This window comes from Salmo trutta, unplaced genomic scaffold (genome assembly GCF_901001165.1).
Source record: "Salmo trutta unplaced genomic scaffold, fSalTru1.1, whole genome shotgun sequence".
Taxonomy (NCBI): Eukaryota; Metazoa; Chordata; class Actinopteri; order Salmoniformes; family Salmonidae; genus Salmo; species Salmo trutta.
Genome location: NW_021822689.1, coordinates 59,800 through 77,500, shown reverse-complemented (window position 1 = coordinate 77,500; position 17,701 = coordinate 59,800). Strand labels below are relative to the sequence as shown.

General features: G+C 47.9%; 1 protein-coding gene across 1 annotated transcript in view; it reads right to left on the bottom strand.

Annotated features, from left to right (window-relative positions):
* Window positions 1-17,488, bottom strand: part of LOC115183487 (actin-related protein 2/3 complex subunit 1B-B) — a 20,509-nt gene extending 3,021 nt beyond the window's left edge. Inside the window, exons 1-9 of the mRNA XM_029744694.1 lie at window positions 17,359-17,488; window positions 16,571-16,696; window positions 14,085-14,189; window positions 10,155-10,377; window positions 8,415-8,522; window positions 1,894-2,124; window positions 838-913; window positions 519-718; window positions 350-440 (exon numbers count right to left, since the gene is read on the bottom strand). Coding sequence (XP_029600554.1) covers window positions 350-440; window positions 519-718; window positions 838-913; window positions 1,894-2,124; window positions 8,415-8,522; window positions 10,155-10,377; window positions 14,085-14,189; window positions 16,571-16,634 — 1,098 coding nt within the window. The 5' untranslated portion in view covers window positions 16,635-16,696; window positions 17,359-17,488. The remainder of the gene's footprint in view (window positions 1-349; window positions 441-518; window positions 719-837; window positions 914-1,893; window positions 2,125-8,414; window positions 8,523-10,154; window positions 10,378-14,084; window positions 14,190-16,570; window positions 16,697-17,358) is intronic.
* Between the last annotated feature and the right edge of the window lie 213 nt (window positions 17,489-17,701).

The window sequence follows — 17,701 nt, the reverse complement described above, 5'->3', positions numbered from 1 at the left end:
GTGTAGGTGTGTGTAGTGTAGGTGTGTGTAGTGTAGGTGTGTGTAGTGTAGGTGTGTAGGTGTGTGTAGTGTAGGTGTGTGTAGTGTAGGTGTGTGTAGGTGTGTGTAGTGTAGGTGTGTGTAGTGTAGGTGTGTGTAGGTGTGTGTAGGTGTGTGTAGGTGTGTGTAGTGTAGGTGTGTGTAGTGTAGGTGTGTGTAGTGTAGGTGTGTGTAGTGTAGGTGTGTAGGTGTGTGTAGTGTAGGTGTATGTAGTGTAGGTGTGTGTAGGTGTGTGTAGTGTAGGTGTGTGTGTATAGTGTAAATGTGTGTGTGTGTGTAGGTGTGTGTGTGTGTGTGTGTGTGTGTGTACCTTGACGTCCCATATGACCATTCCTCCGTCCATCCCAGTGGTACAGAACTTGGAACACTTCATCTTTCCTCCCTCCAGCACAGAGATCTGACTGGAATACAAAGAGACCGTTAGCACACACACACACACTTAGTCATTACGACCCCAGAAATACACCCCCCCACCCCACCTGATGCTGTTCTTGTGCAGACTCTCCAGTCCCTGCTCGGTGGTCTCGGACGAGGTAGCTCGGCGGTCCAGGTTCTGGAAGCGTTCCCTGGCGCTGATCCCTCTCTGAGACGTCTGCTTGGGAACGTCCAGCTTCCCTCCGAACGTTACTGAGCCCTTAGCACCGTCATACACAAACAGCACCGGGTAGCAGTCATGGCCCTAGAGAGAGGAGAGAGACACAGTGAGACAGACACAGGAGAGGGAGAGAGGAGAAGTGTGTGTGTGTGTGTGTGTGTGTGTGTGTGTGAGTGAGTGAGTGAGTGAGTGAATGTACTCACAGCGGCAACCAGGCTGTTTTCAGTGATAAAGCTGACACACAGCAGAGGAAGGGTTTCAGAGCTCAGACTGCTGATCCTAGAAAACACACAGAGAGATCAGACTGCTGATCCTAGAATACACACAGAGAGATCAGACTGCTGATCCTAGAATACACACAGAGAGATCAGACTGCTGATCCTAGAATACACACAGAGGGAGAGAGAGAGAGATCAGACTGCTGATCCTAGAATACACACAGAGATCAGACTGCTGATCCTAGAACACACAGAGATCAGACTGCTGATCCTAGAACACACAGAGATCAGACTGCTGATCCTAGAACACACAGAGATCAGACTGCTGATCCTAGAACACACACAGAGATCAGACTGCTGATACCAGAACACACACAGAGAGATCAGACTGCTGATACCAGAACACACACAGAGAGATCAGACTGCTGATACCAGAACACACACAGAGAGATCAGACTGCTGATACCAGAACACACACACAGAGATCAGACTGCTGATCCTAGAATACACACAGAGATCAGACTGCTGATCCTAGAATACACACAGAGATCAGACAGCTGATCCTAGAACACACACAGAGAGATCAGACTGCTGATACCAGAATACACACAGAGAGATCAGACTGCTGATCCTAGAATACACACAGAGATCAGACTGCTGATCCTAGAATACACACAGAGATCAGACAGCTGATCCTAGAACACACACAGAGAGATCAGACTGCTGATACCAGAATACACACAGAGAGATCAGACTGCTGATACCAGAACACACACAGAGAGATCAGACTGCTGATATCAGAATACACACAGAGATCAGACAGCTGATCCTAGAACACACACAGAGAGATCAGACTGCTGATACCAGAACACACACAGAGAGATCAGACTGCTGATATCAGAATACACACAGAGATCAGACAGCTGATACCAGAATACACACAGAGAGATCAGACTGCTGATACCAGAACACACACAGAGAGATCAGACTGCTGATACCAGAATACACACAGAGATCAGTGTTCCCTCCCTCTCTCCTTACGTGCTGGTCTTGCCTCCCTCTGCGATCGCCACAGTAGAGTCATGTGACGTCCAGGCCAGGCGGTTCCCGCTGTGGGAGAAACAGACCCCGTGGACCCATCCCCCTCCTGCCCCCTCTCCAGCCCCCGCTGAGGGCCCAGACTCAAACAGCACCTCCCCAAAGGGCATCTTGGACCCCCACACTGTGGGGCCCGGCTTCTCCTCCACCTCCTTAATGTAGGCCGAGAACACCCTGGGGGAGACAGAGAGGGGGGAATATATTTAAATAACTATTGATCAGGGGGCCGTACGCATCAATAACTATTGATCCGAGAACACCCTGGGGGAGAGAGAGAGGGGGGAATATATTTTAAATAACTATTGATCCGAGAACACCCTGGGGGAGAGGGAAGAGAATTAAGTAGATTACAGTAGAGAAGAGAGCTGAATGAGAGATTTCAGGCTATTGTGTCAGGTTGAGTTTCCTGTTTCCGGTCACAACTTGCAGACTTGTTTACGCTGCTGTGCGTTTTTGTTGCCGTTTTTACTTTGCTACCTGACGGTTTTTACTTTTTCATTACCGTATATTTTTACTTTTTCCCCTCACTCAACTTTTTTTCATTCAACTTTCCTACCCCGGAGGTTTTATCTGGACATGGTTCGTCAGGACTTCAAACAGCCGAAGCTAAGTAACATTAACATGATGCCTTCTAATTGCAGTCGTTGTACTCATAATATACAGGAGAACGATCGCCTTACGGCGAGGATAGCTGTGCTGCAAGCCCAGCTTCAGACGCAATCGTTAGGCAAGGGGAATTTCAGTGTAGGAAAGGATGAAACAGCGTCTGTGCCACCAGCAAGTACAGATAGTAACGTTAGTATAAACCCCCTCGCACGGTCCCCGCAGCCGGACAACTTTCTCATGGCTTCTGGAGGGAAACGCTTTAGGAATGCTCAACCGGTGTCGCTTATTCAGCCGACAGAAACTTTCAACCGGTTCTCCCCGTTAAGCGAGTCGGAGTCGGAGGCCGAGACTTCTCTGGTCTCTGCTCCTCCCGTTGTGGGGTCTGAGACGCCGACGGCTCCCACCATTAGCTCTGACAAATTGAAAACCCTAGTCATTGGCGACTCCATTACCCGCAGTATTAGACTTAAAACTAATCATCCAGCGATCATACACTGTTTACCAGGGGGCAGGGCTACCGACGTTAAGGCTAATCTAAAGACGGTGCTGGCTAAAGCTAAAACTGGCGAGTGTAGAGAGTATAGAGATATTGTTATCCACGTCGGCACCAACGATGTTAGGATGAAACAGTCAGAGGTCACCAAGCGCAACATAGCTTCAGCATGTAAATCAGCTAGAAAGATGTGTCGGCATCGATTAATTGTCTCTGGCCCTCTCCCAGTTAGGGGGAGTGATGAGCTCTACAGCAGAGTCTCACAACTCAATCGCTGGATGAAAACTGTTTTCTGCCCCTCCCAAAAGATGGAATTTGTAGATAACTGGCCCCCTTTCTGGGATTCACCCACAAACAGGACCAAGCCTGGCCTGCTGAGGAGTGACGGACTCCATCCTAGCTGGAGGGGTGCTCTCATCTTATCTACGAACATAGACAGGGCTCTAACTCCTCTAGCTCCACAATGAAATAGGGTGCAGGCCAGGCAACAGGCTGTTAGCCAGCCTGCCAGCTTAGTGGAGTCTGCCACTAGCACAGTTAGCGTAGTCAGCTCAGCTTTCCCCATTGAGACCGTGTCTGTGCCTCGATCTAGGTTGGGCAAAATTAAAAATGGCGGTGTTCGCTTTAGTAATCTCACTAGTATAAAGACCTCCTCCATTCCTGCCATTATTGAAAGAGATTGTGATACTTCACATCTCAAAATTGGGTTACTTAATGTTAGATCCCTCACTTCCAAGGCAGTTATAGTCAATGAACTAATCACTGATCATAATCTTGATGTGATTGGCCTGACTGAAACATGGCTTAAGCCTGATGAATTTACTGTGTTAAATGAGGCCTCACCCCCTGGTTACACTAGTGACCATACCCCCCGTGCATCTGGCAAAGGCGGAGGTGTTGCTAACATTTACGATAGCAAATTTCAATTTACAAAAAAAAAAACAATGACGTTTTCGTCTTTTGAGCTTCTAGTCATGAAATCTATGCAGCCTACTCAATCACTTTTTATAGCTACTGTTTACAGGCCTCCTGGGCCATATGCAGTGTTCCTTACTGAGTTCCCTGAATTCCTATCGGATCTTGTAGTCATAGCAGATAATATTCTAATTTTTGGTGACTTTAACATTCACATGGAAAAGTCCACAGACCCACTCCAAAAGGCTTTCGGAGCCATCATCGACTCAGTGGGTTTTGTCCAACATGTCTCTGGACCTACTCACTGCCACAGTCATACTCTGGACCTAGTTTTGTCCCATGGAATAAATGTTGTGGATCTTAATGTTTTTCCTCATAATCCTGGATTATCGGACCACCATTTTATTGCGTTTACAATTGCAACAAATAATCTGCTCAGACCCCAACCAAGGAAGATTAAAAGTCGTGCTATAAATTCTCAGACAACCCAAAGATTCCTTGATGCCCTTCCAGACTCCCTCTGCCTACCCAAGGACGTCAGAGGACAAGAATCAGTTAACCACCTAACCGAGGAACTCAATTTAACCTTGCGCAATACCCTAGATGCAGTTGCACCCCTAAAAATTAAAAACATCTGTCATAAGAAACTAGCTCCCTGGTATACAGAAAATACACGAGCTCTGAAGCAAGCTTCCAGAAAATTGGAACGGAAATGGCGCCACACTAAACTGGAAGTCTTCCGACTAGCTTGGAAAGACAGTACCGTGCAGTATCGAAGAGCCCTCACTGCTGCACGATCATCCTATTTTTCCAACTTAATTGAGGAAAATAAGAACAATCCGAAATTTCTTTTTGACACTGTCGCAAAGCTAACTAAAAAGCAGCATTCGCAAATGGAGGATGGCTTTCACTTCAGCAGTAATAAATTTATGAACTTCTTTGAGGAAAAGATCATGATCATTAGAAAGCAAATTACGGACTCCTCTTTAAATCTGGGTATTCCTCCAGGGCTCCATTGTCCTGAGTTTGCACAACTCTGCCAGGACCTAGGATCAAGGGAGATACTAAAGTGTTTTACTACTATATCTCTTGACATAATGATGAAAATAATCATGGCCTCCAAACCCTCAAGCTGCATACTGGACCCTATTCCAACTAAACTACTGAAAGAGCTGCTTCCTGTGCTTGGCCCTCCTATGTTGAACATAATAAACGGCTCTCTATCCACCGGATGTGTACCAAGCTCACTAAAAGTGGCAGTAATAAAGCCTCTCTTGAAAAAGCCGAATCTTGACCCAGAAATTATAAAAAACTATCGGCCTATATCGAATCTTCCATTCCTCTCAAAAAAATTTGAAAAAGTTGTTGCGCAGCAACTCACTGCCTTCCTGAAGACAAACAATGTATACGAAACGCTTCAGTCTGGTTTTAGACCCCATCATAGCACTGAGACTGCACTTGTGAAGGTGGTAAATGACCTTTTAATGACGTCAGACCGAGGCTCTGCATCTGTCCTCATGCTCCTAGATCTTAGTGCCGCTTTTCATACCATCGATCACCACATTCTTTTGGAGAGATTGGAAACCCAAATTGGTCTACATGGACAAGTTCTGGCCTGGTTTAGATCTTATCTGTCGGAAAGATATCAGTTTGTCTCTGTGAATGGTTCGTCCTCTGACAAATCAATTGTAAATTTCGGTGTTCCTCAAGGTTCCGTTCTAGGACCACTATTGTTTTCACTATATATTTTACCTCTTGGGGATGTCATTCGAAAACATAATGTTAAATTTCACTGCTATGCGGACGACACACAGCTGTACATTTCAATGAAACATGGTGAAGCCCCAAAATTGCCCTCGCTAGAAACCTGTGTTTCAGACATAAGGAAGTGGATGGCTGCAAATTTTCTACTTTTAAACTCGGACAAAACAGAGATGCTTGTCCTAGGTCCCAAGAAACAAAGAGATCTTCTGTTGAATCTGACAATTAATCTGGATGGTTGTACAGTCGTCTCAAATAAAACTGTGAAGGACCTCGGCGTTACTCTGGACCCTGATCTCTCTTTTGAAGAACATATCAAGACTGCTTCAAGGACAGCTTTTTTCCATCTACGTAACATTGCAAAAATCAGAAACTTTCTGTCCAAAAATGACGCAGAAAAATTAATCCATGCTTTTGTTACTTCTAGGCTCGACTACTGCAATGCTCTACTTTCCGGCTACCCGGATAAAGCACTAAACAAACTTCAGTTAGTGCTAAATACGGCTGCTAGAATCCTGACTAGAACCAAAATATTTGATCATATTACTCCAGTGCTAGCCTCCCTACACTGGCTTCCTGTTAAGGCAAGGGCTGATTTCAAGGTTTTACTGCTAACCTACAAAGCATTACATGGGCTTGCTCCTACCTATCTTTCCGATTTGGTCCTGCCGTACATACCTACACGTACGCTACGGTCACAAGACGCAGGCCTCCTAATTGTCCCTAGAATTTCTAAGCAAACGGCTGGAGGTAGGGCTTTCTCCTATAGAGCTCCATTTTTATGGAATGGTCTGCCTACCCATGTGAGAGACGCAGACTCAGTCTCAACCTTTAAGTCTTTACTGAAGACTTATCTCTTCAGTAGGTCCTATGATTAAGTATAGTCTGGCCCAGGAGTGTGAAGGTGAACGGAAAGGCTGGAGCAACGAACCGCCCTTGCTGTCTCTGCCTTGTCGGTTCCCCTCTTCCCACTGGGATTCTCTGCCTCTAACCCTTTTACAGGGGCTGAGTCACTGACTTACTGGTGTTCTTCCATGCCGTCCATGGGAGGGGTGCGTCACTTGAGTAGGTTGAGCCACTGACGTGGTCTTCCTGTCTGGGTTGGCGCCCCCCCCTTGGGTTGTGCCGTGGCGGAGATCTTTGTGGGCTATACTCGGCCTTGTCTTCGGACGGTAAGTTGGTGGTTGTAGATATCCCTCTAGTGGTGTGGGGGCTGTGCTTTGGCAAAGTGGGTGGGGTTATATCCTGCCTGTTTGGCCCTGTCCGGGGGTATCATCGGATGGGGCCACAGTGTCTTCTGATCCCTCCTGTCTCAGCCTCCAGTATTTATGCTGCAGTAGTTTATGTGTCGGGGGGCTAGGGTCAGTCTGTTACATCTGGAGTATTCTCTTGTCTTATCCGGTGTCCTGTGTGAATGTAAATTTGCTCTCTCTAATTCTCTTTCTTTCTTTCTCTCGGAGGACCTGAGCCCTAGGACCATGCCTCAGGACTACCTGGCATGATGACTCCTTGCTGTCCCCAGTCCACCTGGCCATGCTGCTGCTCCAGTTTCAACTGTTCTGCCTGCGGCTACGGAACCCTGACCTGTTCACCGGACGTGCTTGTTGCACCCTCGACAATTACTATGATTATTATTATTTGACCATGCTGGTCATTTACGAACATTTTAACATCTTGACCATGTTCTGTTATAATATCCACCGGCACAGCCAGAAGAGGACTGGCCACCCCCCATAGCCTGGTTCCTCTCTAGGTTTCTTCCTAGGTTTTTGGCCTTTCTCAGGAGTTTTTCCTAGGGAGTTTTTCCCAGCCACCGTGCTTCTTTCACATGCATTGCTTGCTGTTTGGGGTTTTAGGCTGGGTTTCTGTACAGCACTTTGAGATTTCAGCTGATGTACGAAGGGCTATATAAATACATTTGATTTGATTTTGATTTGATTTCACTCTTGAAGTATGGTTAAAACATGGTCTGTCTGTCTCCCCTTCTCTCTCTCTACTGATGAGGTTGAAACATGGTCTGTCTGTCTCCCCTTCTCTCTCTCTACTGATGAGGTTAAAACATGGTCTGTCTCCCCTTCTCTCTACTGATGAGGTTGAAACATGGTCTGTCTGTCTCTCTCCCCTTCTCTCTCTACTGATGAGGTTGAAACATGGTCTGTCTGTCTGTCTCCCCTTCTCTCTCTCTACTGATGAGGTTGAAACATGGTCTGTCTCTCTCCCCTGCTCTCTCTCTACTGATGAGGTTGAAACATGGTCTGTCTCTCTCCCCTTCTCTCTCTCTACTGATGAGGTTGAAACATGGTCTATCTGTCTCTCTTTCTCTCTCTCTACTGATGAGGTTGAAACATGGTCTGTCTCTCCTTCTCTCTCTCTACTGATGAGGTTGAAACATGGTCTGTCTCTCCTTCTCTCTCTCTACTGATGAGGTTGAAACATGGTCTGTCTGTCTCCCCTTCTCTCTCTCTACTGATGAGGTTGAAACATGGTCTGTCTCTCCTTCTCTCTCTCTACTGATGAGGTTGAAACATGGTCTGTCTGTCTCCCCTTCTCTCTCTCTACTGATGAGGTTGAAACATGGTCTGTCTCTCTCCCCTTCTCTCTCTCTACTGATGAGGTTGAAACATGGTCTGTCTGTCTCTCCTTCTCTCTCTCTACTGATGAGGTTGAAACATGGTCTGTCTGTCTCTACCTGCATTTGAAGTCAGAGGATCCAGCCGCCAGCAGCACGTTGTTAGGATGCCAGTCCAGACTGAGGACGGTGGAACGGATCGGCTTCTTGATGTGCTTACAGACCCACCTGGGAATAACAGGGTTGAAACGTGGTTGAGATATGGTTGAAACGTGGTTGAGATATGGTTGAAACGTGGTTGAGATATGGTTGAAACGTGGTTGAGATATGGTTGAAACGTGGTTGAGATATGGTTGAAACGTGGTTGAGATATGGTTGAAACGTGGTTGAGATATGGTTGAAACGTGGTTGAGATATGGTTGAAACGTGGTTGAGATATGGTTGAAACGTGGTTGAAGGAAGTACTGCACTGTGTAGGACAGGGACTAGGATGCAGCCTGTTACGTAGGACAGGGACTAGGATGCAGCCTGTTACATAGGACAGGGACTAGGATGCAGCCTGTTACATAGGACAGGGACTAGGATGCAGCCTGTTACATAGGACAGGGACTAGGATGCAGCCTGTTACATAGGACAGGGACTAGGATGCAGCCTGTTACGTAGGACAGGGAACAAAGCTGAAACCCCGTCCTGTCCAGTCCAGTCATTCTCCTGTTCTCTATAACAGATACAGTTAAACCCAGTCCAGTCCTCACCAGTCATTCTCCTGTTCTCTATAACAGATACAGTTAAACCCAGTCCTGTCCAGTCCAGTCATTCTCCTGTTCTCTATAACAGATACAGTTAAACTCAGTCCAGTTCAGTCATTCTCCTGTTCTCTATAACAGATACAGTTAAACCCAGTCCAGTCCAGTCCAGTCCAGTCATTCTCCTGTTCTCTATAACAGATACAGTTAAACCCAGTCCAGTCCTCACCAGTCATTCTCCTGTTCTCTATAACAGATACAGTTAAACCCAGTCCAGTCCTCACCAGTCATTCTCCTGTTCTCTATAACAGATACAGTTAAACCCAGTCCAGTCCAGTCCTCACCAGTCATTCTCCTGTTCTCTATAACAGATACAGTTAAACCCAGTCCAGTCCAGTCCAGTCATTCTCCTGTTCTCTATAACAGATACAGTTAAACCCAGTCCAGTCCTCACCAGTCATTCTCCTGTTCTCTATAACAGATACAGTTAAACCCCGTCCTGTCCAGTCCAGTCATTCTCCTGTTCTCTATAACAGATACAGTTAAACCCCGTCCAGTCCAGTCATTCTCCTGTTCTCTATAACAGATACAGTTAAACCCAGTCCAGTCCTCACCAGTCATTCTCCTGTTCTCTATAACAGATACAGTTAAACCCCGTCCTGTCCAGTCCAGTCATTCTCCTGTTCTCTATAACAGATACAGTTAAACCCCGTCCAGTCCAGTCATTCTCCTGTTCTCTATAACAGATACAGTTAAACCCAGTCCAGTCCAGTCATTCTCCTGTTCTCTATAACAGATACAGTTAAACCCAGTCCTGTCAAGTCCAGTCCAGTCATTCTCCTGTTCTCTATAACAGATACAGTTAAACCCAGTCCAGTCCAGTCCAGTCCAGTCATTCTCCTGTTCTCTATAACAGATACAGTTAAACCCAGTCCAGTCCTCACCAGTCATTCTCCTGTTCTCTATAACAGATACAGTTAAACCCAGTCCAGTCCAGTCCAGTCATTCTCCTGTTCTCTATAACAGATACAGTTAAACCCAGTCCAGTCCAGTCCAGTCATTCTCCTGTTCTCTATAACAGATACAGTTAAACCCAGTCCTGTCCTGTCCTCACCAGTCATTCTCCTGTTCGAAGTAGCAGATGGAAATGAGGCGTGATCCGCTGCCCACAGCGAACTTGTTCTCCCGGGGAGACCAGCTGACACAGCGAGCAGCGCGGTTGATACGGAGGATGACCAGGGTGGGCTTCCACACCTCCCCCTTCAGAGACCAGACATACGCGTTACGATCCGTCCCACAGGTCACGATACGGTTACTGTCTGGAGCCCAGTCTATACCTGGAGAGATGGGAGGGGGGGGCATAAAGAGTTACTGTCTGGAGCCCAGTCTATACCTGGAGAGATGGGAGGGGGGGCATAAAGAGTTACTGTCTGGAGCCCAGTCTATACCTGGAGAGATGGGAGGGGGGGGGGCATAAGAGTTACTGTCTGGAGCCCAGTCTATACCTGGAGAGATGGGAGGGGGGGGGGGGACATAAAGAGTTACTGTCTGGAGCCCAGTCTATACCTGGAGAGATGGGAGGGGGGGGCATAAAGAGTTACTGTCTGGAGCCCAGTCTATACCTGGAGAGATGGGAGGGGGGACATAAAGAGTTACTGTCTGGAGCCCAGTCTATACCTGGAGAGATGGGAGTGGGGGCATAAAGAGTTACTGTCTGGAGCCCAGTCTATACCTGGAGAGATGGGAGGGGGGGGCATAAAGAGTTACTGTCTGGAGCCCAGTCTATACCTGGAGAGATGGGAGGGGGGACATAAAGAGTTACTGTCTGGAGCCCAGTCTATACCTGGAGAGATGGGAGGGGGGACATAAAGAGTTACTGTCTGGAGCCCAGTCTATACCTGGAGAGATGGGAGGGGGGGCATAAAGAGTTACTGTATGGAGCCCAGTCTATACCTGGAGAGATGGGAGGGGGGGGGGCATAAAGAGTTACTGTCTGGAGCCCAGTCTATACCTGGAGAGATGGAGGGGGGGGGACATAAAGAGTTACTGTCTGGAGCCCAGTCTATACCTGGAGAGATGGGAGGGGGGGCATAAAGAGTTTACTGTCTGGAGCCCCGTCTATACCTGGAGAGAGGGATGGGGGGGGCATAAAGAGTTACTGTCTGGAGCCCAGTCTATACCTGGAGAGATGGAGGGTGGGGGGGGGGGACATAAAGAGTTACTGTCTGGAGCCCATTCTATACCTGGAGAGATGGGAGGGGGGGGGACATAAAGAGTTACTGTCTGGAGCCCAGTCTATACCTGGAGAGATGGGAGGGGGGGGACATAAAGAGTTACTGTCTGGAGCCCAGTCTATACCTGGAGAGATGGGTTATTGCCGGGGGTTATAAGAGTTACTGTCTGGAGCCCAGTCTATACCTGGAGAGATGGGAGGGGGGGGCATAAAGAGTTACTGTATGGAGCCCAGTCTATACCTGGAGAGATGGAGGGGGACATAAAGAGTTACTGTCTGGAGCCCAGTCTATACCTGGAGAGATGGGAGGGGGGGGCATAAAGAGTTACTGTCTGGAGCCCAGTCTATACCTGGAGAGATGGGAGGGGGGGGGGACATAAAGAGTTACTGTCTGGAGCCCAGTCTATACCGGAGAGATGGGAGGGGGGGGGGCATAAAGAGTTACTGTCTGGAGCCCAGTCTATACCTGGAGAGATGGAGGGACATAAAGAGTTACTGTCTGGAGCCCCGTCTATACCTGAGAGATGGGAGGGGGACATAAGAGTTACTGTATGGAGCCCAGTCTATACTGGAGAGATGGGAGGGGGGACATAAAGAGTTACTGTCTGGAGCCAGTCTATACCTGGAAGATGGGAGGGGGTCATAAGAGTTTACTGTCTGGGCCCAGTCTATACCTGGAGAGAGGGAGGGGGGGGGCATCTAAGAGTTACTGTCTGGAGCCCAGTCTATACCTGGAGAGATGGGAGGGGGGACATAAAGAGTTACTGTATGGAGCCCAGTCTATACCTGGAGAGATGGGAGGGGGGGGACATAAAGAGTTACTGTCTGGAGCCCAGTCTATACCTGGAGAGATGGGAGGGGGGGGGCATAAAGAGTTACTGTCTGGAGCCCAGTCTATACCTGGAGAGATGGGAGGGGGGGGCATAAAGAGTTACTGTCTGGAGCCCAGTCTATACCTGGAGAGATGGGAGGGGGGGCATAAAGAGTTACTGTCTGGAGCCCAGTCTATACCTGGAGAGATGGGAGGGGGGGGGCATAAAGAGTTACTGTCTGGAGCCCAGTCTATACCTGGAGAGATGGGAGGGGGGGGCATAAAGAGTTACTGTCTGGAGCCCAGTCCTATACCTGGAGAGATGGGAGGGGGGGGGCATAAAGAGTTACTGTCTGGAGCCCAGTCTATACCTGGAGAGATGGGAGGGGGGGGGGCATAAAGAGTTACTGTCTGGAGCCCAGTCTATACCTGGAGAGATGGGAGGGGGGGGCATAAAGAGTTACTGTCTGGAGCCAGTCTATACCTGGAGAGATGGGAGGGGGGGCATAAAGAGTTACTGTCTGGAGCCCAGTCTATACCTGGAGAGATGGGAGGGGGGGCATAAAGAGTTACTGTCTGGAGCCCAGTCTATACTGGAGAGATGGGAGGGGGGGGGGCATAAAGAGTTACTGTCTGGAGCCCAGTCTATACCTGGAGAGATGGGAGGGGGGACATAAAGAGTTACTGTATGGAGCCCAGTCTATACCTGGAGAGATGGGAGGGGGGACATAAAGAGTTACTGTCTGGAGCCCAGTCTATACCTGGAGAGATGGGAGGGGGGGGCATAAAGAGTTACTGTCTGGAGCCCAGTCTATACCAGGAGAGATGGGAGGGGGGGGGGGCATAAAGAGTTACTGTCTGGAGCCCAGTCTATACCTGGAGAGATGGGAGGGGGGGGCATAAAGAGTTACTGTCTGGAGCCCAGTCTATACCTGGAGAGATGGGAGGGGGGGGGGGGCATAAAGAGTTACTGTCTGGAGCCCAGTCTATACCTGGAGAGATGGGAGGGGGGGGGGGACATAAAGAGTTACTGTCTGGAGCCCAGTCTATACCTGGAGAGATGGGAGGGGGGGGCATAAAGAGTTACTGTCTGGAGCCCAGTCTATACCTGGAGAGATGGGAGGGGGGACATAAAGAGTTACTGTCTGGAGCCCAGTCTATACCTGGAGAGATGGGAGGGGGGGGCATAAAGAGTTACTGTCTGGAGCCCAGTCTATACCTGGAGAGATGGGAGGGGGGGGGGGGGACATAAAGAGTTACTGTATGGAGCCCAGTCTATACCTGGAGAGATGGGAGGGGGGGGGGGGGACATAAAGAGTTACTGTCTGGAGCCCAGTCTATACCTGGAGAGATGGGAGGGGGGGGGGGGGACATAAAGAGTTACTGTCTGGAGCCCAGTCTATACCTGGAGAGATGGGAGGGGGGACATAAAGAGTTACTGTCTGGAGCCCAGTCTATACCTGGAGAGATGGGAGGGGGGGGCATAAAGAGTTACTGTCTGGAGCCCAGTCTATACCTGGAGAGATGGGAGGGGGGGGGCATAAAGAGTTACTGTCTGGAGCCCAGTCTATACCTGGAGAGATGGGAGGGGACATAAAGAGTTACTGTCTGGAGCCCAGTCTATACCTGGAGAGATGGGAGGGGGGACATAAAGAGTTACTGTCTGGAGCCCAGTCTATACCTGGAGAGATGGGAGGGGGGGGCATAAAGAGTTACTGTCTGGAGCCCAGTCTATACCTGGAGAGATGGGAGGGGGGGGACATAAAGAGTTACTGTCTGGAGCCCAGTCTATACCTGGAGAGATGGGAGGGGGGGGTATAAAGAGTTACTGTCTGGAGCCCAGTCTATACCTGGAGAGATGGGAGGGGGGGGCATAAAGAGTTACTGTCTGGAGCCCAGTCTATACCTGGAGAGATGGGAGGGGGGGGTATAAAGAGTTAGGGAGAACAGGGTCAGAAACAAGAACTCTGTAAAACATGCCTCTAAAATGTGTGTCTCACCTGTGACCTGGCCGTTGTGCTCCTTCAGTTCATGTATCTTAGTCCACTTGGTCCCATCCTTCTTATAGATGTGGACATCATGGTTGTTGGGGCACAGAGCAATCTCTACAGGGAGAGATCACACTATAAATCATTCTCTACAGGGAGAGATCACACTATAAATCATTCTCTACAGGGAGAGATCACACTATAAATCATTCTCTACAGGGAGAGATCCCACACACTATAAATCATTCTCTACAGGGAGAGATCCCACACACTATAAATCATTCTCTACAGGGAGAGATCCCACACACTATAAATCATTCTCTACAGGGAGAGATCACACTATAAATCATTCTCTACAGGGAGAGATCCCACTATAAATCATTCTCTACAGGGAGAGATCCCACTATAAATCATTCTCTACAGGGAGAGATCCCACTATAAATAATTCTCTACAGGGAGAGATCCCACTATAAATCATTCTCTACAGGGAGAGATCACACTATAAATAATTCTCTACAGGGAGAGATCCCACTATAAATCATTCTCTACAGGGAGAGATCACACTATAAATAATTCTCTACAGGGAGAGATCACACTATAAATCATTCTCTACAGGGAGAGATCCCACACACTATAAATCATTCTCTACAGGGAGAGATCACACTATAAATCATTCTCTACAGGGAGAGATCACACTATAAATCATTCTCTACAGGGAGAGATCACACTATAAATAATTCTCTACAGGGAGAGATCCCACTATAAATCATTCTCTACAGGGAGAGATCACACTATAAATCATTCTCTACAGGGAGAGATCCCACTATAAATAATTCTCTACAGGGAGAGATCCCACTATAAATCATTCTCTACAGGGAGAGATCACACTATAAATCATTCTCTACAGGGAGAGATCACACTATAAATAATTCTCTACAGGGAGAGATCACACTATAAATCATTCTCTACAGGGAGAGATCCCACACACTATAAATCATTCTCTACAGGGAGAGATCACACTATAAATCATTCTCTACAGGGAGAGATCACACTATAAATAATTCTCTACAGGGAGAGATCCCACACACTATAAATCATTCTCTACAGGGAGAGATCCCACACACTATAAATCATTCTCTACAGGGAGAGATCACACTATAAATAATTCTCTACAGGGAGAGATCCCACACACTATAAATCATTCTCTACAGGGAGAGATCCCACACACTATAAATCATTCTCTACAGGGAGAGATCACACACACTATAAATCATTCTCTACAGGGAGAGATCACACACACTATAAATCATTCTCTACAGGGAGAGATCACACACACACTATAAATCATTCTCTACAGGGAGAGATCCCACACACTATAAATCATTCTCTACAGGGAGAGATCCCACACACTATAAATCATTCTCTACAGGGAGAGATCCCACACACTATAAATCATTCTCTACAGGGAGAGATCCCACACACTATAAATCATTCTCTACAGGGAGAGATCCCACACACTATAAATCATTCTCTACAGGGAGAGATCACACACTATAAATCATTCTCTACAGGGAGAGATCACACTATAAATCATTCTCTACAGGGAGAGATCCCACTATATATCAGAGGGCTGTTGGTTGGTGTGAGTGTGTTTGCAACAGTATAGCGTGGGAAGCAAGGTCACACTCCTCTCACAGCATCTGTTTGTGTCTCCGTCTGTGTGTCTCCGTCTGTGTGTCTCCGTCTGTGTGTCTCCGTGTCTCCGTCTGTGTGTCTCCGTCTGTGTGTCTCCGTGTCTCCGTCTGTGTGTCTCCGTCTGTGTGTCTCCGTGTCTCCGTCTGTGTGTCTCCGTCTGTGTGTCTCCGTGTCTCCGTCTGTGTGTCTCCGTGTCTCTGTGTGTCTCCGTGTCTCCGTCTGTGTGTCTCTGTCTGTGTGTCTCTGTCTGTCTCTCAGCGTGTCTGTCTGCGTCTGTGTCTCCCAGTGTGTTTCTCTGGTGTCAGAGTTGAAACCGTCAGTTTACTTCCTGTTCCTGTTTGTATGACTCAGACACACTGTGGTTGTGTGTGTGGTTGTGCTCTGCCCAGACCTAGCATCCACTTTCAGCAGAGACCCAAGACTCAGATCGAAACAACCCAAATATGGAGTTAGTTTCCTGAGCTCTGTAGAACACTGAGACGTTTCTCTCTGAGAGACCCAGTGTGTGAACACCACCCCTCTCACTACAACAGGAAATACCTCCAGCCACACGGGACCCAATCACAGTCCTCCGTCAGACTCACTCAACTTAAGCCTGTTTTTGTTTTTAACTTGGATCAATTTCAGTTAGCTTGGCGTGTGTGTTTCAATAGGTTGTCTATCTGTAATGAATATCAAATTAACTTTACTACAACTCAGCTTTGTGAGTCTGTTCAACACCATCTGAGCTGGGTTTCCACTAGTGATTCTACTTCTGTAGGGAGGAAGTCCTATTGACCAATCAGAGAGCGTGTCCTACTCACGGGTCCGGTCCTTGTTCCAGGAGTGGCAGCTGATTGGCTCGAGCAGGAAGCTGTGGTAAGCCATGGCCAATCGGGACAATGCAGAACCAGAAAGTGAGATGAGCTAATGAGAGGCTTCTGTAGTTCCTGTTGAATCAAAATAATATGTTTTGCACTAGACTGCAACGTCACGCACACTGTAAAATAGGTGATAAAAATCACCATCTAACTGAAAACTTCAGAGAGAGACAGAGATACAGACAGATAGTCAGGTCTAGGTTGTGTTAATCAGACTGAGGAATGCCCCCGTGGCATGAATTGAATGATGCAGGTCAAAACACACACTGTATACAACATAACATCAACACAACGTAGCCTGTAATACAGGAAATTGTCTGTCACGGCTACATGTTCCATAAGGCATGTTGACTCCACACAGAACAGTGGCGTTTGAGTGTATTCAGGAAACAGGTCACTACAGCTGGAACAAAGTCCCTCTAGCTGCGGACTCTCTGCTGTAACGACCCTGGGTTTATAAACGCGGAGAGACTCTACCGCTGGACCAGGCTTTTGCGGCACAGTCGATAGCGCGCTGGACTTCGGGTTAGAAGGTCGAGGGTTCGAGTCCTGCTCCCTGCCTGTTTCATTACACTACGTTGAAAACGTGTCATCTTAGTAACTTTTCCTCGTAGTTTTCATTGTTTTGCGTTGTAAAAAAAAATGGTTTCTGCCTGTTTGTGTCAGTTATCAGTAGAAGCAACCAGACATGTCTGGACATGACCATTCAGCCGAGACAACGCGCTACTTACCCTGAGATGGACACGGAAGGAGAGATGAACGGAGAGAACAGCTCGCGGACTCTGACCAGTCGACGCGAACGCTACCGACAGAGTGGCGGAGAGAGAGAGAGAGAACAGACACTTCTGTAGAAGAGAAGGAGAGAGAAAAACTTGCTTCCGCTAAAAGAGGAACAGAGGGAGGGGTGAGGCCAGGGCGGGCGGGCAGGAAGGGAGGGAGGGAGGGGTGAGGCCGGGGGAGGGAAAACGAGCGGTTGAAGCAGAACTTGCTTCTGCAAAAAAAGCGGGGGAGAAAATAGAAACTTCTGCAAAAAGAGAAGGGGAGAAGTTGAAACGACTTGCTTCTACAGAGAGG